Genomic DNA, 20715 nt, shown 5'->3' on the forward strand with positions numbered 1-20715 from the left:
ATGCTCTGGGGAAGCCAGATTTGTAGGGAAGAACTGGCATCATGATAGTTTGGGGGAGGAAGCATTAAAGAATTAGAGGGAAGTTATGTGTTCTGTCGGTGCTATGCTGCACCCTGGCTGGCTGTCCCTTCCTTGTAACCCTTCTGTGAAGGGATGTCCAATTGTCTACAGATGGGCTTTGGGTCTCCACTCCAATACCCCTGGTTTATACTGATATGATTGTTTGCTTTGGGTCTTCTGATGCCTGATACCTGATCCTGTTGATACTTCTTGATCATACTGGCTGGTATGCTTCTTCCATGTGAGCTTTGTTGCTTCCATGCTTGATAGTCTCTGTTTACCTCCAAGCCTTTAAGACACCAGATGCTATATATTTTAATAGTTGGGCACCATCAGCTTTCTGCACCACCTTTGCTTATGCACCCATTTTGTCTTCAGTGATCATGTTGGGAAGGTGAGCATCACAGAATGTCAATGGCAGTGAGTTTTTAAACAGCTTAAGAGTCAAAAAGTTTTTCGGCACATGCTGCATGGCATACTGTAGAAAGGTAGTGTTTCAGAGCCATAAGACTTCCCACTTCTGTGGTAAGATTTAAAAAAGAGTCTTCTGGGGAGTCTTAGAATTGAATTGCGTCATCCAAGTCGATGTTCTGTAAAGCTTAACTCCTGTACCCACTGTTGTGGTCTCATTTGAGAATGGACTAATTCATAAACCCCCACATTTATTTAGCCCACAATTATCTTTTCAGAAAAAAAATTACTCCATATTTTCTGGCAGTCACAAACATTTGTACTATATATAGCCCATAATCCAGGATAAAGGGTAGGCACCTGCTTTTGCAGCCCCTCTGAATCCTTCCGATATCCCGCCCCCTCCTGGGGGTGGGGGTTGTTAATAATCCACTTGGTAAACCCTGGGTTAAAGAGAAAGTAACATCTGTCTTAATCTCTTTTGAGACACAGAAGATCAAATTGACCAAGGAGCAAGCATGCACAGCTGAAGGGAGACAGATGCCACACCCACGTAGATGGCCATGGAGCCAGGGAAAGAAGCTGTCAGAGAAAAGGCCCTTGCCAAGAGGGGCCAGAGACAGAGTGCCTTCCCTTCCCACTGGGACCTGGCATTCAGGCCATTAGCCTTCTGAATTGTGAGAAAATCATCTTCAGGCCATTGGGGCCCCGTCCCACTCATGGCCTTTCAGTTACAGCAGCCGTAGAGATGGGATCTTAAGAAATCACATCAGTCTTCTGAAATAATTCCCATGTAACTTGTGTTAGTCTGGGTACTTTAAAGAATTAAACCCACAGAAGCTCATGTATAAGAAAGAGTTTTATAAAAAGGTTAAATGCTCATCAAGAAAACATCCCAACCCAGTACTGCCCAAACCCTCAAGTCCAACATTAACTCATATGTCCGACATCAATCCACAAAGTCCTCCTCCATGTCACAAAACACACACTATGGTGCCGACTGCAGGAGGAAAGCCAAATCAGTGAACGTGTAAGCATCTCAGCGCTGGCAGTGGTCTCCACACAGCTTCTCCAGCACCCAGGGATGCATCAGGGTAGGTCCATGTGGCTTCTCTTCGGGGCTGTCTTGCAGGAAGTCAGCCTTGCAAGCTGGAGCAGGGAACTGCTAAGGCAGCTGCACCCTGATGCGACCATCACAAAGCAAGAGACCTGAGAACTAGAAAGGTGAGGCTCACTGAGCCATTTATCCCACTGCCCTTCAAGTAACCCAACATGTGTTTATCAGCCAGGTTGGTACAATAAACTAACTAACAACTTCATCGGGAGACTGTGTTCTGAATCACAGAAGGAGGTTTTCCCAGACTCATTTTGTCCCATTTTGTTTCCGGAAAATTCTTTGACAGTTGCAGCTAGTCTAGAGAAAGCCTGGGGCATCCATTGATGCCACCCTCCTTTCCTCAGACGGCTTCCTTTCCCTTCCCTTCAGGAGTTGGCCTCTTGCCTTCCTACTGCCTAGGTTGTCCCCTTTCTCAGGGGATGAGCACCTGGACCTGCAAGGTCTCAGGCCAGTGCCTCTCCTGCTTTGCAAAGGACAGAGCAGTTCCTTCTCAAATCCCGCACTTCCATTCTCAGGGAACTTAAGCAAACAATGACAGAGGCTCAGAACACAGCCCAGGAGCCCTGCTGTTCTCAGAGGAGGAACAGCCCCCCTGTGCCAGATCAGCCTGGGTAATGGCGCTCTGGCCATTTCAGGCACGTAGAGAACAACACACATTCAGAAAATGCAAAGCTTGTGCTGTTGCCCAGTTGTGGCCATGCCAGTCTTGCTGCCACTCCCAGCATGAGTGTTGAGAAATTTCAAGGGCAAACCAGCCTCCTCGGTTATTTCAGCGCCGTTATAGGCTCAGTGGGGACTTGTTTTGCTTTCCAAGCTGGACCCATCTGCGTTCTGACGTGTGGCCGCAGTCTGTCCTTTTTCAATGGTGTTCCTGACCTTTTCCAAACCCTTCCTTGTGCCTCTCCAGACAAGCCTCTCCGCCCTGCACTGCTTCTTGGAAAAGGGCAGGTGTGTGGCTGGGGAGACAACTAGTAGCTTCGGACACACTGTTGCCTGGGGGCACTGGGCTGGCTGTGAGCTGCGTGTGTCTGTCTCTGGTTGCAGGATGCTCTGCCCAGCAGATATGACTCACCTCACTTAGACCTGGGGCCACCTTAGTCTAGGGACCAGAAATCTTGGAAGCCTGGGATTGGTGTGGTTGTTCTCCCAGATGCACCACCCGCTGGCTCCTCATCAGGCTGGGCTGCTGAGGGCAGGTGGGCACTATGCACACTGGTTGTGAGCACCTGTCTTCTCTTCATTCTCTGGCAGATTCACCATCTATATAACGCAGAGCTTCTTAGATGATTGTAAACGTGAAGGTGATGTAGGATGTTCAAAGCCAGGTATCAAGAGTTCTGTTGGTGAGCATCCTTACCTCAGAACCAGAGATTGGATGGTCACCATCCTGCGTGATGATAAACCCTCCCTGGAAGTGTGCACTCAGCAGGAGTGACGCTCCCCGCTCTCTGGGGGAGTCGCACAGCCTGGAAATCAAGACCTCAACTTGGATGACTCTTTTATCAGCCACTTTGTAGGACTAAGGAAGAGAGGGTCGTGTGAACAGAAGGACCAAGAGTTTTCAATGGACCTTCATGAATCCCCTGCTTTGGGAGTCTCGTGGATCCTTCACAATGCTGGACTCAGTCATTTTCTATTGAGAAGAAGCTCGGAGAGGAGCCTGTTGAGTAGGTGTGAGGAAATCATTAAACTTTGTACTCTTCTCAAATGAACAAAAATGTATGAAGGTGTTCACAGCCAAGGAGCATGGTAGGCAGAGCGCTTCCGGCGGACAAGATTTCTCCATTCAGTGTAATATCAAGTCATTTAGATTTTACTTTGAGAAACCAAAGCAAACACCCAGTTTGCTTTGTGATTTGCACCCAGGCCTTGGCCTCTTTGTCGTAACCATGTGATGGGCAGATAGAGGAGGCAACACGAGGGTCACGCTGAGGGGCAGTTTGTGGTAGGGAGGTCAAAGGACTTTGGTTCGGCTTGAGTGACACTGGTGGCTTCTCATACGTGGCCTCGGTGTCCTGCTCTGTAAGGTGGGAGAAGTGCTACTCTCTTCTAGGGACCACATGAGTGACCAGGTTGTTCATTTTCTTCCTCTCTATCAGCTTTGATTTTGAGGCTGTCTTTTTACACAAGGTTGGCAATCAAAGGAAGGCATCGTTTTCTATGTATTTTGGTTCCAGGACCTGGTGGCTTTTCGTAGCTCAATATTCCAGCTGGTTCCAGCACAGACCAGAATCTAGGGGACAGGATACTGGAGCCCAGAAGCTTTGATAATGCACTTCTCCCCTTTTTCCTTCCCCAGAAAACATGAGCGGCCTTCAAAAGGTGTGTGAAAAAGTGGAATGAAGAGAGACTTGGATTTTTTTCGTGAACTGTTTGAAGTCCTCTTATATAGTTTTACTGCCATCTTCAGCACGCAAAACGACCTCGCTGGGGCTTTTGCTGAATTTTCTGACACATACAACTAACTTAAAAGAAGGGGATTAAACTCTGCTTCTCCCTGAGGCGGAGAAAGACAGAGCTTCCACCCCCCCTCCTCGGGGGCGGGGCGTTCTACCCTGTCCCACAGGGCCATTGTAAGAGGGAATCGACTCGATGGCGGTGTGCTGGGTTTATTGCTTTTCTCCAGGGTGGCGCGTCTCAAAAGAAAGAGAGAAACTTGCATTTCTCAGCTAGGAAAACATGGGGCGATTTCAACTATGATCAGGTCTCATGTGAGATTTGAGAATGCTGGGCTAGCCCCCCCACTGCCCGCCCCTCCCCGCAGTATGGTCCCAGCCGTGGAACCAGAACTTCCTATTATCCTCCTTCTCTGAGCAGCTGTGTTCAGTCCCAATGCCCCCGCTGTGTTTCTGCCGTTTTCTTTGTACGATCCAAAATGACACCACAAAGCACTCCTTCTGCCTCACCATCTGCCTTTTCTCTCTCTGCTCTCCTCGGCTCCCAAGCCCCTCTCCCCTTTCTAATAAGATTTTTATTTCTGAGTGGCTTTTGATTTACAGAAACATGGTAGAGACCGTACAGGGATGATGCGTGTCCCCTGGTGGACTCTCATGCGGTCTTTGTCACTGCTGTTTGGAGTTGAGTCTGTTCCAATTCATGCTGGCTCCGCGTGTGAGGATGTGGCTGTTCTCTGCACCAGAGCAAGCTGCCAGACCTTTCTTCTGCAGAGACCAGCACCCTGGTGGTGCTTTTGGTCCCAGCTAGACACTGACTTTGGAAGACAGACGTACCTCAGAGACCCTTGAGCTTCTTCCAGAACACCACACTAAAGAGATCCTCACCATAAGGTGAGCCACACACACACTTAAAAGGGATGTTTATACTTGACTGTAGACTCTCGGGCAGTCAATAGCACGATGGGAAAGTGAGCCATCGTGTGAGACTGGCTCAGAGGTCACATGGAGGCAGGAAGCATGACCAGGCCGTTGGGAAAATGACACCGATAGATTTGTTCAAGTCAGGCTGGCTACACACCATCCATTTTGTGAAAAAGCATAGTATCTTAGAAGTCCCAGAAAACATAAGCCTCACACGCTGCCATTTTCAGATGTGGGATAGCCCTGACTGGTAGACTGGGGCTAGTGGAGTTTGTCCAAAGAGCAGAGCTTGGAAAGGAAAGGCAGAGGCTGCAGAGAGTCCCTGCAGATGCTGCCTGGACCACGTGACTTAGGTGTGAGGACAAGGATGAGGATGCTCCCCTGCTGTGATCCAAAAAAACCCAAACTAAAAGCACTGCCGTCGAGTGGATGCTGACTCATAGCAACCTTGTAGGACAGGGTCGTTCTGCCCCTGTGGGTTTTCAAGACTGTGAGCCCTTATGGAAGAAGAAAGCCCGGTCTTTCTCCCACAGAGCAGCTAGTGGTTTTGAACGACTGACATTGCAGATTGCAGCCCAACTCAGAACGCCTGTGCCACCAGGGCTCTTAAAATGTGATCGGGCTACAAACTAAACTCCATTTGGAATTCCCCACATTTCCATTAAGGGCCTCTTCCTGATCCTGGATCCAGTTGAAGGCCTTGCTTGTATCTCCTCATTTCACCTTCCCAGTCTCCTCTTTTGCTCGGGGAAAGTTTCTGCCTTTGTTCTTTGCAAACCTGGCAGTCTTGGGGTTGAGCCAGTTAGAATCCCCCAGTGTTGATTTGCCTGGTGTTTTGCTCATCATCCGAGTGGGGTTAAGGCTCTTGGAAAGAATACCACAGAGGGTGCGCTGGTGGTGTAGGGGATACACATTGGGCGGCTAGCTGCAGGGTCAGTCGGTCAACACCACTAGCCACTCTGTTCTCAGGCTTTCTCTCCTATAAGGGCTCACAGTCTTGAGAACCCACAGGGGCAGAACGACTCTGTCCTACAAGGTCACAATGAGTTAGCATCCACTCGATGGCAGTGAGTTTGGTTTGGGTTTTGGGCCACAGAGGGGAAGTGTCCTCAACCTTGTCCTCACACCTGGGTCATGTGGTCCAGGCAGCCTCTGCAGGGACTCTCTGCAGCCTCTGCCTTTCCTTTCCCAGCTCTGCTCTTTGGAAAAGCTCCACTAGCCCCAGTCCACCTGTCAGGGCTACCTCACTTCTGAAAATAATTGTTGATGTGAAGGACTAAGGATATTATAACCCCAAAGGGCGGGGGGATTTCAGAGGCTGTGACACAAGGAAGCTAAAGAGCTCGGGGTTGTCCGTTCTTCTGGATTCTTTTTTTGCCGTAGAAGCACCGCATGCTTGCTTCTCATCCACGTGTAGCATCATGTGAAATTCTTCTTTTCGCCTAACATGGTATCATAAACCTCCCCAATGTGGATCTATCAGTGTCCTCCTTTCTCCTATTCCATAGAACTGTACTATGTTGCTGGGCATTTAGATGATTTCCCTTATTTGTGGTCTCAAGTGATGAGGATCCCTTGTGGTACTGCAGCTGCTAACAGAAAGGTCAGCGGTTCAATCCCCCAAGCTGCTCTGCTGGAGAAGGTTGAGGCTGTCTGCTCCCACAGTCTCAAGATCCTCTGGAGGCTTTCTCTGAGCTGGAATGGGCCCTGTGGATGGCAGTTGGTTTCTTTAGACCCTTCTTCACACGTGAAATGCATTTACATTTTTCTCATGTCCTAGGATTGATGTGCAGACATTTTCCTCCGAGTTATCATGAGCCTGAATGGAAGCTGGATGATTGTCTGCTTCTACTGGGGCCTGGTTTTGTTTATGTGCATCCTGGAGTGCCTGGCAAATCCCAAATGTTGGGGCCCGACCCTGCCTTTCCCTTGCTGTCCCTGGCTCTTCCAGGCGCTCGGGGGAATGACAGCCATTCCTGCCCGCAGCCACACTCTTGCTGGCTTTTTGGGATCATTATATCTTCCAATTTAACTTCATTATAGCTGTGCGGAATCATTCAGCCTTTCTTATCTTGGTGGGTGGTGGGAAATACCGCCGCCTGAGCAGGGGTGTGAGAAACACAGGGGCTCTCTGCTGGGTGGGTATTGAAGCCGTATATATGACAGTGTGGGCTGTGTTACTGCCCCACTCGGTGAGAACCATGTGCACTGGGCACCTGGGTTGCAAAGGGCTCCCAGTTACTGGTGACAAACAGGTGCCATTCAGTCCACAGCCACTCACGCTGTTACTGTGCATCAGGGCAGAGCTGCGCTCTCCTGGGTTCTCTGAGGCTGATGTTTCAGAAGAACATTCCCAGGCGGGCACCCTGGTGACATAGTGGTAGGACACTCACCTCCATGCTGGAAACCTTGGTTCGATTCTAAGTCCAAGTGTCTCATACGCAGTGTGGTAGTTAGATAATTGTGTGTCAACTAGACACTCCTGGCTAGGGATGGAGTGAGTCTTGTCAATCAGGTCACAGCCTGAAGCTCCCTGGAGGACATGGCCTTGAACCTCCGAGGAGGTTCCCTTCACCTCTCCCCCTTCACCTCTCTGTCACTGACCCTGAGCACTGCCATGCCCTACTGTACCTCCACCAACCTTAAATCCACACCAGTCTGCACCCAACAGCTTGTGATCTTCCTGCATCCTGCAGCATTGCATGTGGTGGCGTGAGTCTGAAGAGGGACTTATGGACTAGTGTCGGACTTATGGACTTGAGATGGACTGGGCTGGGATGATTACTTGATATATAATTACTTCTTAATACAAAGTTCTTTCTTCTACATTCATGGGTGTCATTGGATTGGTTTCTCTAGTTAACATACACCGTCACCACTCGTCTGAAAGTGGAAGCTGGCTTGCTTGCTGCAGAGCTTCTAGATTATACTAGACAACGATGAAAGACTTGGTGATCCACTTCTGAAAACCTGCCACTGAAATCATTGTGGATCACAGCAGTCTGATCCCATTGTGCACGGGGTCCCAAGAGCCAGATGTTGATGTAACAGCAATTGGTAACAGTGACAAAAATAGCCAGACCTTTGTACTGAGGTGCTTCTGGGTGGACTCCAATCTCCCACTTTTGGGTGATCTCTCTTAGAGTTTCACAGCCTCTAGAACCCCAGGTTCCCCAGGTCACCCACTGACTTGACGTCACGTTGTCACCTTCCCTTTAGCCCTCAAACACTGAGTTCCTTCCTGTACCTGGCCTCTTGGCTGAGACTTAGACTGAGATTCCAGATCAGAGCTGGGATGGAGGACTGAGGCATTACTGCTCGCTCCCTCCTAGGTGATCGGCATAGCTTGCCCTCCTGTGATTTTGTGCTCTATCCATGACAGTTGGCTGGAACTGTTAGTTCACTTGGGTCCTACTAATTTGATTTTAAACATGTGTCTCAGTATTACAGATAGTGTGGTGCACAGGCCCATCACCTTGCACACTGATGGCAAAGAGGAATTTAAAATTAATTTTTAATTCCAAGATAAGCATTGAGTGCTCACTACAGGCAGAACCTCAGTGCACATTGCTTTTTCATGCTTCATGGAGATTGTGCTTTATGTGCAATAAAAGGTGTGGTGGCCAGCCTGTACTGAACAAGACCAGGAGTGCACAGGAAAGCCCCAAAGATCATGTGGCTAGTACACTATTCGCTTTATTGCTGTGGCCTTGAACTACACTCAGAATATCGCCAAGGGTTGCTAGGAGTCGGAATCGACTCTGGAGCATGGGTTTGGTCAAATTGGTCTTCATGGCTGTGCACGCTACGGTTGGCCTTAACTCCTCAGGGTACAGTGGCAGGTGGGGTAGATAAGGTCTGTACAAAGATAGATAGATAGATAGATAGATAGATAGATAGATAGATAGATAGATAGATAGATAGGTAGATAGATATTTATACCAAGAACATGGCTCACAGAGTTGAATAAGCAGGCAAGTCCAATCCAGGCAGGTTCCAAGGCCATGGGTGAGATGCTATGTTGGAGGTTTCTTTTTCTTGACTCCTGTAGCTGCATGGGATGATGAAACCAAGATAAACAGAAACATTACAGGCTGCTGGCTGCAAAGGTGAATGTATCCAAGTCAGGCCCTTAGCTCAAATGTAAAGATTTGTAGACAGATGAGTTGGATGCAGAATTCTCAACCCATCAAAAAGTAATCAAGCTTTCATACAGCATCCACTGATAATGGAAGCAGGCCACACACCCCTAGGAAGTATCTTCTAAATTGCGTTAGGGCTGTGACCTGAGTAAGGGGGGGTGCCATCTAGTTTAGTCCTCATTCCAACTGCTTGACTGCTCACAGCAGATCTTATGATGGAGTTGATTACATTGTCACATCCTGGAGGATCGGTAGGTCATGGCAGTCAAACTATGGAGAATCCAAGGCCATCCATGTTGACACAAAACTCAGCTCTCTCAAAACCTGGTGTCACCACACCCGGGGGTCTGTGGAGGTGATTGATGATCAATGATGCTGAGTTCCACAAGCAGCCCACAGAGCCTCTTGCCTGTAGGGATGGTGAGAGGCATATGAGGAAGTAGAGAGGTGACGGGCACCAGCCTGACCTGATATACAGCTCTGGGTATTCCTTGGAAGAGACACACTTCTCCAAAAATGAACAAGAACCTTTCTGAAGAGCCAATCTCAGTGCAGCGAGGAGTTTGGTCCTGATGTTGTGCAAAGATAACAGCTTCTTCTCGGTGTGTCCTGAGGACTCCCACATAGAAGGAGATGTTCACTATCAATATAAGGTAGAATGACCTTTGTTTCTATATAGAGAACTGAATGAGCTCACACGTTTCTTTCTCCCTCACTCTCCCACTTTGGTCCTGTCTTCTTTGTATGGCATCTTCCCGGTCGCTATTATTGGAGTCTCCTCATGTGGTCTCAGCTCAACAGGTGCTGTGGAACAGGTTATCTCACCCAAACCCAGCAAGCTGGGCCCACAGGCCTCATCTTGGTCTCCATTTCCACCTGGCACAGCCAGAGCGTGCAGTTCCGCACTTCTGAAGGAGTGCTGGTGGTACAGCAGTTCAGCTGCTAACCTGAAGCCTGGAGGCTGAAACTTGCCGGTGACTCCATGGTAGAGAGGTGTGGCAGTTTGCTGTCACAAAGACAGCCTTGGAAACCTTATGGGGAAGCTCCAGGTTGTCCTGCGGGTTCATTATGAGTCAGATCATCCACTTGCTAGCAGGGAGCTTGGTCTATTTCTACACCCTCTACTTGTGGCCCAGGGGCTGCTCCTTGGATGGTCCATGCTTGTGGACAAGTGGGTCCCTGCTTATGCAAAGGAGGGCAGTGGAAACATCTGTGCCCTTTTCCTCAGGGATAGCTCTTCTGCGCCTGCAGAGCTCGCCACTAACTCCTAGATTTTATGATAATTCAGACACTCCTCTGTGAGGCTCCCACTGGAGAATGGAGAGCACAGGTACAGGATGGGGCAGGGAGTGCTTCCTGAGAGCAGGCTATGGGGAGGTTGAAAGCCCCGAGGGTGGAGGAGGGCAGTGTCCAGAGAGGAAAGCAGTAAAGAAATGAGTGAACATAGTGTGTTAATCTGGATTGACTAGAGAAACAAAATCCAGAGACACTCGTATATGTATAAGAGCAATTTTACTTTAAGAAAACCTCCCAGCCCAGTCCAGAGTAAGTACATAAGATCACATGACCACATAGGTCAATACTGGTCCACAAATTCCTCATTAGACTCATGTAGCCATGCAATGATGCTTAATGCAGGAATATCACAGACCAGTGGGTGGAAAGTCTTGTGGATCCAGTGGTGGCGGAAGCATTTCAAGGCACTGGCAGGGGTCTCTATGGGGTTTGTCCAGCTCCAGGGCTCTGGCTCCATCAGGGTAGCTCCATGTGCTTGTCATCAGGAATACAAAGCAAAGAGTTTGTGTGTCCCACCTCTAGGGAGGAAGACAGGAGTTCCCAGAATCCCTAGGAGAAGGCCATGCCCACGCAGAGGCCTCTTTGGCTGTGACTTGATTGATAGGCTAGACTCCACCTTTTCTCAAGTTGACAGGAGCTGATGTAACTGCCACACATGGGTAAGTGTGACCACTGAAGATTGATGCTGATCTGTTCTACCTTCACGGTTTCCTTTCATTCCCCTCTTAGCTTCTCTCTCTCTCTCCCTCCCTCCCTCCCTCCCTCCCTCCCTCCCTCTCCCTGTCCCCCCCTTTCTTCTTCTTCTTCTCCTCCTCCTCCTCCACCTTCTTCTTCTCCTCCTCCTCCTCCTCCTCCTCCTCCTCCTCCTCCTCCTCCTCCTTTCTCTCTCTCTCTCTCTCTCTCTCTCTCTCTCTCTCTCTCTCTCTCTCTCTCTCTCTCTCTCTCTCTCTTCTCATCTTAAATAAATGCTCCCTTTCCCTCCAAGGACTAGTGGTGGTGTGTTACTCAGAGATGAATTTTTTTTCCGGGTGCTTGTTATGTGGGCAAAGTGTTAACTGATAGACAAGTCAATGGTTATAGACCCAAAACTGGAGTGCTGTGGTTTTCTCTTCCAACAACATTTTGCCCAAAGGAACCCTTTTCTGTGGGTTATGAAACTAACACAGACACAGAGTCTCCTTTAATCTGGACAGACATCTAATGGGGCACCATGCCACCAAAGCATCTTGCCGTAACTGAGTCTTAATTTCTCCCATTCTCTCTCTTTTTCAAGTGTATTATCATCCCTCCTTTTGACCCTTCCTTCCTTCTTTCCTTCCTCTCTCTCTTCCTTCCTTTCTTCTGCTGGAAATCAAGAAAGTGGCTCCCAGCCATCCCTGGGCAACATGGTGGCCTGGGTGAAGTGATGACAGGTACTTGTCACATTCTCTCATTCCTTACTGTGCCCAGGTGCTGGGTGACATCGTTATGACAAGGCCATCAACAGGATGCAAAGGCTGCTTGGCGGCAGTTGTAAAATGATCCCATTAAGCAGGGTGGTCAGTGAAACCACACCAAACTCGCCAGCATGGAGTAGACACTGACTCCTAGTGACTCTATCGGGTTGGGTAGAACTGTCCCTGTGATTTTTGGAGATTTGCTACTGTTTATGGGATTAGAAAGCTCTGTCTCTCTCCCCTTGGAACTGCTTGTGCTTTTGAGCTGCAGGCTTTTCAAATTGCAGTTCAACTCATAACCACGCTGAGACCAGGGCTCCGGGAGCCAGGTACAGTGACTAATAAATAGCTCCATGTGGGTCTTAGTTACTTAGTGCTACCATGGCAACAGAGGAAAACACATTGACCGAGTGGTTTTATAAAGCAGGCATTTGTTGGCTCACAGTTCTGGAGGCTAAAAGTCCAAATCAGGGTCTCAGTCCAGAGCAGTTGTGTCTGTTCAGTCTGGGGTCCTCTCCTCATTTGGGGAGCTGCTGCTGATCTCTGGTGACTCTGCTGGCAGATCTGTCCTCACTTGGCTTCTGTTGTCCCCCATGTTGGTCTCCATGTCTATTTATTTTACCAGAAACCACCCGGAAGTAATTGAGTTTAGGACCCACCCTATTCAGTGATGACCCCATTAACATCACAGATTTAACCCACTCTTGTAGAGCAGGTGATCATCCCAGGTTCAGGGATTAGGACTAACACATTTCTTCTGGAGTGGCACAGTTCAATCCATGGCAATTTCATTTTAGTTTTGAAAGATAATTCTTGGAGTTCATTCTTTATGTAAACTTCAGGATATTCTCTTAGCTTTTCAAATTTTGTTGGTCTCAGGATCCTTTTAAAAATTATAGGGGATTTCAGGCACTTTTGAAAAATATGTGGAGGGTTATATCTATTAATATTTTATGTGTTAGAAGTTGAAATTGAGTAACATTTAAGACCTAAAATTTAGTAGGGCACATCCAGGGCCTCTAGAAATACATCTACTGTACACTTGGGAGAGAAGAATAGTGAAAACGTAAATGCACCCATGATTACAAAGGAGCCCTTGTAGCACAGAAGATGAAGTATTGGGCTGCTAACCAAAAGGTTGGTGGTTCAAACCCCTCAGATACTCCAGGAGCGAAATTTGGGCCAGTCTGCTTTTGTCACGATCTATAGTCTCAGGAACACCATGGGGCAGCTCTACTCTGTCCTATGTGTCAGAATAAACTCTCAATGAAAGCATTTTTAAAAATGATGATAATTATTAAAAAATAGTTTTTACCTTGAACATATCCTGAGATGGGCACAGGGACTCCTGAAGCCTGCAGGACGCACAATCAGACTCCCACTTCACGTATTCACTAGAAAAAGTAAAACCTTTCAATTGTGAATTAGATGGAAGTTGACAGAGCAGATCATAGTTCCAACAATTCAACCATTCATGCATGTCATGATGCAACTCATCCCTTGCAATTTCCTCATTGCTCCTTCCACTCCCTCCCCCTGCTTCCTGTTTCCATTCCGCCATCTTTCTTAACCCTCTGGACTTTGTCCTTCCAGAAATCCTGTCCTTTTCATGCACATGGTTGATTAGTCTAATAAGGGTTTAGTTACAGACCTGATACCACATTCTGAGTTCTGCTCCGCTTTTTTCTCCCACTCGAACCAGGCTCTTCTGATGTGATTCTGTTCAGAGCAGTAGGGATTAGTAGCCGGACACCATCTGGTTCTGGCCTCAAGGTTGTATGTTTGCCTATAGACCTCTGCATTAGATCTTCAGTGATTGTTTACTGAGTACTTGATGCTCAATTTTCAGGAATGGTGGCAGGGTGGTGGGAAAGTATCGAGGGCTTTCGTATTGCTCCGGAATCCATATTTTATGTGGTCACTACAACACCTGTGCATAGGCATTTCTGTATGCCTGAAAAATGGATTCCTTTAACGAGCCCTACTGGTATAGTGGTAACACATTGGGTTATTAAGAGCAAGGTCAACAATTCAGAACCACCAGCTTTGCCAGGGAAAGAAGAGTCTTCCTGTTCCCATAAAGAGTTACACTCACAGGGGGCAGTTCTACCCTGCCCTATAGGGTCACCATGAGTCTGCATCAACTCGATGGCAGTCAGGTTGGTGTTTGTTTTTTAATGAAAATGATTTGGCATGTTTTCTGTGGTCATCACAGTCTGAAGGTTGTTGTTACGTGGTCAAGGGCTGTTGAGTGGACTTAACTCATACTGTCCTAGAGCAGAGTAGGACTGTCCCACGTTTTCTAGGCTGTCAATTTTCCTTTCAGACCATTTTATTAAGAGCTAATCCAGACATCACACCCTTCCATAGTTCAGTCATATCAAACAGTGTTGTACGACTACTACCAACATCAATTCCAAAATAGTTTCTTTATTCTTGAACTACTTCACATCAGCTCCCCCTTCCAGGAACTCTTATTCTAGTTGTCTCTATAGATTCACCGATCCTGGGTTTCATCTACCGAAATACATACAAACACACATAACAAAGAGACAAGAAGGCTACCAGCAATGACAACATACAAAGAGATCAACCCCAAGATTTTAAAAAACAACAACACAGAAAGTATTAAAAACCAGATCAAGCACAAAATGTTTCAGAAGGGAAATCAAGTGACAAGGACTTCACCATTCAAGTCAGATTTATCATTTTTATTTACTATAGTTGTCTCTCTGATACTCTCTGTCTGATTCCCACTCCTCAAAAAGTTGATGAAGGCTTATTCCCTGGGTAGATCCTGCAAACATATTTTGGGTTTCCATTGTCATCCATAGCCTTCTTTCTGTACACCAGAATCATAATTTACACTCTGATACTGTTCCCTCCTTTGGATGTGGATTATACAGTATAATCCTTGGATCACAGATATTGGTGTGCCTCTTCTGTAGGGGCTTAGTTGATGTCTCATTTAGATGGCGGCTTGTTTGGAAACAAAGCAGACCATCAGGTTTCCTGTTCCCAGCACAGCCAATGGGTGGTTTGAACCACTAAACTTTTGGTGAGCAACGAAGTGCTTAATTATAATTATCATCTGGAAATTCAGTACTGGAGGTCAATGTTTGAGTCAGCTTGAGTCAGCAGCCCAGTGCTATTAAGGAAGAGTGTTTTGTGAAATTCATCTCTTTAGGATGGCTCCTGTCAGAAACACCAGGGAGTCTCAGTTTTGCATCTAACCGTATGATTGACTAGGTCAAACTTAGGGGAAGGTGTGTGAACTCATACATATAACTCATACATTTTCTTTTGTAATTTCTGCACCAGACTCTTCTTTGATACTTTCTTTTACAAAAACATGTCCACAGATGAAACAATGGTAAATAACATAATCAATTATTTTAGGGAAATTTCTTGGCAGCTTCCACCTCCATATTTATGGATCTGATGACCTAAAACCAGTCACGCTTTTCTTTTTCAGATCATTTTGAGGCAGCTGTGCCACCCAATAAGAATCTGGTCACTACACCGGGAGAAAACATCACCCTTGCTTGTCAGCACCCGAGCAGGCAGCCCATGCAATTCGTGATGTGGGAAAAGATCCAGCCCCATCAGATCGACCGCCTTGTGATCTGCAACTTGTCCCAAGGAAAAAGCTACATTTCAAAACACCAGAGACAAATACTGACCAGCTGCAGCCAGGGAATGAGAAGTAGCCTCCTTATCATCCCCTACGTAGATGCCTCTGACTCGGGACTGTATCGGTGCTGCTTCAGGAACAGCACAGGGGAGGAGGAAACCTTTGTGGTTCAACTGACCGTGGCCCATGGTGAGTGGAGCATGGAGGTCGTCCAGCACCAGAAGGAGGAAGGTCACCACTGATCTGGGGTTTCTATTGTTTTCTCTCATCTGGCTCATGTTACTGTTTTGTTCAAAACTTTTCTTTCAGTAGTTGAGTTGAGGTAGGTTGACTCATCTGTAAATAACCAAGCTTAAACCCATTGCCCTTGAGTTGTTTCCCGCTCAGAGTGACCCTATGCAACAGAGTAGAACTGCCCATGAAGTTTTCTTGGCTATGATCTCTTCCCTCTTCCCTCTTCTTCCTGCCCCTCCACCCCCAGCCCTCTGTTTAGAACATACCTAGCAGAATGTTCACCAGTTTTGCTGTTCCTACATGAGCAATTCCACATCATTGATTATCTTCTTCATGACAGTCACTTTCATCCTCCTTCTCTGAGTTGGTTCCTCCCCCCTATAAGATAGGCTTGCTGCACCCCGAGGCACCTAGCTAATATTTCTAGTTGCTGTTGTCACTCTTAAAGAGCATCTTGCTCAAGGCAGACATTCATGACTAGTTAAGCTAAACTGAGTTTAAAAAGATTTTGGTTTTAAGAAAACTTTAGGAGATGTTCTCAGTGTGAATCAGCTATGATCTTTATAGACCAGATTGCTAGGTCTTGCCTCCCACAGAGCCTATGGTTGGCTTTGAACTGCTGACCATTTTGGTTAATAGTCAAGCAATTAACCACTGGGCCACCTGGGTTCTTAGCTTATGGATCACTGATTTTTTTTTTTTGATCACTGATTTAACAATAGTCGATTCCCCCTGCTATTTTCTTGATGTGCAACATTGCCATTTTTTTTTAAAAAAAGTCATTAAGCTAGAAAAATGCATGCTCTCAACAGTCTCTATATTTGAGATATGCAACTCCTATCTCTCTAATTGCATTACAACCTTCACCAATGGTGATGAGATCTCATCACACACACACACACACACACACACACACAGATAGCAAATGAAGATAAGGCTACCTGGGTGTTTGCTGACTTGGAGTGGGTTTGAATTCAGCAGGTACTCGATCCCATGGACACTCCTTTGCTAGAAACAAAGCCTGTACATTTCAGACATGGGAGCAAAGTCTTGGAGGTGGTAACCAAGTTCTCCTTCAGGGCTTCACTCATGCCCAGGTCCCCCTCCAAGATGTGATCCGTCTTGTGCCAGGTATGGAAATGAAAAAGGTTTGCATAAACATCAGCTCTTGCTGCTGGTGCTCTTTGCAGTAAGGACTCTGTCAGAGGTGTGGCGATTCTTCATATGTAACCCCCACCTTTCAAAGGAGAGCTCATGGGGCAGCTGGTTACGTGATAAGCTGCTAACCACAAGGCCAGCCATTGAAACCCACCAGCCATTCTGTAGGAGAAAGATGAGACTGTGCTTCCATAAAGATTGCAGCCTAGGAAACCCCATGGGTCAGTGTCCTCTGCCTGACACGGTTGTTATGGGCCCCTGTTTGAGGAAGGCTATTCCCGTTTCTGTTCCTCTCAATGATCGGAGCTGTGGGCGAGGTCGACTTAGGACTCTAGCGGAAGGTAAAGGAGGGGTTGGTGCAAGATGTGGCGAAGGAAACAGGAGCAGAAATTCCTCATTTTAAATGTGGACTCCGTTCTTTCCAACAGATACAGAGAACATATTTCTCATCACAAACAAACCAACAAACCTGGTAGTGTTGTCAGGTAAGCGTTGGACCACAAGTCGGACGGCTGCTCTGCAGGAGAAAGACGAAGCTGTCTGCTTCCCTAAAGACTGACAGCCTCAGTAGCCTGCTGCCAGGCCACTATGAGTGGGGCTTCGAGGCTGAGATCGGAGTAGTACAGGGTGTTCTTTTAATGTGGTAGGAAAAAGGGAACGTAATGTAGTTACTGTACTCACCTTCACTCAGAGACCCCGGCATGGAAGTGCTCTGTCCGAAAGTCCTAAAGAATCATGATCAAACACTTCTGAGCCAGAATCATACCCACTGCCTGCTAGGAGAATGACTCTGAATACCTGGGTTGGAGGGGAAACAGGGCCCTAGATTTATTTGTAGTTGGGTTATGTAAGTCTTAGCGATAAAGCAAAGCATGGCTTTTCCCCCAGAAAGGCATCACCTTTCTTTGTCCACTGTAAACACTGTCAGAAGCTGGATGAGGAGTGAAAGGTAGGGAATCTGGTGGTCAGTGCCTCCAGCTTCCATGTGGTTTGCATGACCACAAAAACAGACCCTCCTAATGTTTTAAACGTGAGGTGACTCACACACTGTTTCACGGTTGAAGGGCTCCCCAGTATGAAATGCTGTGAATTCTGAATGAAAGCGAGTCACTCCCATATGAGTAGAATGTCAACATGAAATACCTTAGATGAGCTTAGTAGATGGCTGGGGAACTTGAATGGCTCCCATCAGATTGCTCCTTCTTTCAAGAGTCCAAGATTAGGGGCCCCACCGGTATCTGTGTTACTGTCTCCTCTGTGTCTTGGGATATTAGCCGTTAGATTTAGGGACAATGCCAAGCTTGTCATCTGTACCCTTCTTGCAGTCACCTTGTCTAAAGACAAACCCCTTCACTGGGACCTGACATGTCTGTCATGCACAAAGCAGCCTGGCAGTTATCCAGGGGGCTGCCGTACAACTAAAGGCTGCAGAGTTGAGGATGCCTGTACTCGACTTGGGTTCTCCAGGAGTCCTGATGTGGTTCAGGTGGATCTCAGCTTGCTAGTCACGCAGAACATATTCTTCTGTGTCATCTCCCCCAGTGGGCAAATTGACAGGCTGAAAGAACGTTATCTGGACTGAGTACCCTTGAGTGAAGTGTCAACATTGGCAGAGGGTAACAGCCATTGGCTGTGTGTTTTGCTTGATTTCCTTTTTCCACTGGCTATAAAGTGAAGATTGAAATCAAAGCATCAATTGGAAAGTGAAATCTATCATTTCCCTTTTCTCTGGTGCAATTAGATTATTTCAAGTCTTGAGGCTGTTTGGTCAAAATCAATGTTGAGATTAAAGCTCAGAGGCAGGTCTAAGATGGTGGAGCAGATTTAATTTATTTAGGACGTCGAGGGAGATGTGGTTATGGCTCAGATTTCATAAACTGCTATGTCTCCTTTTGTTACCTCTCATAATAGATATATACATATATATAAAATATAAACGGTAGTATGTAGAATCCAAAGAGAGATTTTTTAAAAGGCTGTTTGGAGAGTATATGTGTGTAACAAGAGCACTTGCTATTTCAACATAGTTTCCATGGAAAGTTTAGTGACATGAATGGCATTGCGGTGCTGTGAAACCAGCACCCACCACTCCCATTTCCAGAATTCTCCATCTCTCCGAACACAAGTTCAGTGGCCCCCAACGAGGAGATGCACTTCATTCTCTCTCTACCAATAACCTGTGGTCTCTGGGCATGTATCCACCTGCTCTGGACACTTCATGTAAGGAGACAGGGCATGCCATGCAGTATTTATTAGGTCGACTGATTTCACTCCATGAAATGTTTTCAGAGTTCTTTCTAGGTATACCATGTTTTGTGACAAAAACAGATGTCTTCAGACTCTCCTGTTCTACACATCCACACACCATTTGATCACTCTTCCCTTGAGGGTTTTTTTGGCCCTACCGACATATGTCTTCAGACAAATACCCAGGAATCAGAAATCACCCTTGTGCCCCGCAGTGCATTCTCTATCCCGCCTGGGTAGTGTCTGAACAGAGGGAGAAAGCTGCCGAAGGAGGAGTTAGACCTGAATGTATGGAGGAGACTCTTTACAGAGCAGAAAGACTCTCCAAACTTGTGCTCTGCTGACCTGGGGAGTTGTGTGAAACTGCTCCATGCTCACTTCTCTGTCCCAGCCTGCAGGGGCAAGGAACCCGGGGGGCTGTTTGTCTATAGACAGTGACACTTATCATTCTGGATTCTCAGATTCCTCTGGATTCTCATGAACCATGCACTGAGTGTTTTGAGACCCACCCAAAGAATTGGTGATGTCTTTTGAAAGATTTTCTGAGTGAGGTTTGGATGAGCCATTCATTCACTCATTCATTTATTCAATAATTGAGTTTTTGGACTGTAGAAAGAATGAGCACAAATGAACTGAAAGTAAGTTTCTGGAGGTGGCTAGTTATGAGAAATTTCTGCTTGGTGAGGATTGTCATTTCTCATGTCTTTCTACAGCCTTCTTCCACCAACAAGACACCTCAGCTAACCCACTAAGTTTAAAATGACTCACTGGTAACCAGATTTGTGGCTCAGAATAAAACAGATGATGAGGATGAGCATAAAGAAAATAACATACTGGGGGACAGGGAAATTGTGTGTGGGTGATGAGAGTCAAATGGCAAGGCTGCTCCAGAGTGTGGGTTATGGATTGATTTAATAAGAGGTAGGCTTAGTGGTCACGGGCGGGAAATCCCGAGTTCCATGTAAGAGGTCGTGAAAAACCACACTCAGCTCTTGAGCAAAGGTAGCAAATTGCATTCAAGGAAGATGACGTCCAACGTTGGTTATAGATTAAAAAAGAGCTTTGAGGCCGAGGAAATTAGAGTCCGTTGCAAGATTGTATGTAGGAAATCTCTCAGAGTAGACCTACCACTCTTACAAGATAGACGGAACCCACTGCAGGGAGACAAATCGCAAATGGTACCTTGTCTGGTCACACACATGAAAACAAGGACTCCCATTCTGCAGGAGACACAGACCCTCGTGGGCTAAGGGATTGATAATAAAATGCTGAAAGGACTCTAAATAGGCTCCTGGTTGGCCACCTCAGCTGGGTATATAGGTGAGGGGCGCGGGTGTCACCAGGGTGATCTGAAGACTAGCACGCACTTGTCACTTAAGACGGGTACTTACATTTTCCTACTTCATTCTTCCTCTGTCTTAGTTCCTTAAGGCTACTCTAACAACAACAACAAAACCAGCAAAATATCACAAGGGATATTTTGAGAATTTCTGAAGTCATGGTTTTGGAGGATAAAAGTTCCAATTGAGGCATTGGCTCTGTGGAAGCTCCCTCCCTGATCGCTCTGAACGTTTCTTGGATGACTTTTCTTGGCATTCTTTGACTAGCTGGCAGTTCCTCTCATAGTCTCTTCCCTGCTTGTGTCTCTGTGTTCTTGTTTTCA

At 46.8% G+C, this 20715-nt stretch overlaps 1 protein-coding gene across 1 annotated transcript in view; it reads left to right on the forward strand.

Annotated features, from left to right (window-relative positions):
* Nucleotides 1-20715, forward strand: part of CD226 (CD226 molecule) — an 80888-nt gene that overhangs the window by 34255 nt on the left and 25918 nt on the right. Inside the window, exon 3 of the mRNA XM_075533042.1 lies at nt 15255-15602. Within this exon, the coding sequence (XP_075389157.1) occupies nt 15255-15602 (348 nt within the window). The remainder of the gene's footprint in view (nt 1-15254; nt 15603-20715) is intronic.

The sequence above is a fragment of the Tenrec ecaudatus genome, chromosome 15 (genome assembly GCF_050624435.1).
Source record: "Tenrec ecaudatus isolate mTenEca1 chromosome 15, mTenEca1.hap1, whole genome shotgun sequence".
Taxonomy (NCBI): Eukaryota; Metazoa; Chordata; class Mammalia; order Afrosoricida; family Tenrecidae; genus Tenrec; species Tenrec ecaudatus.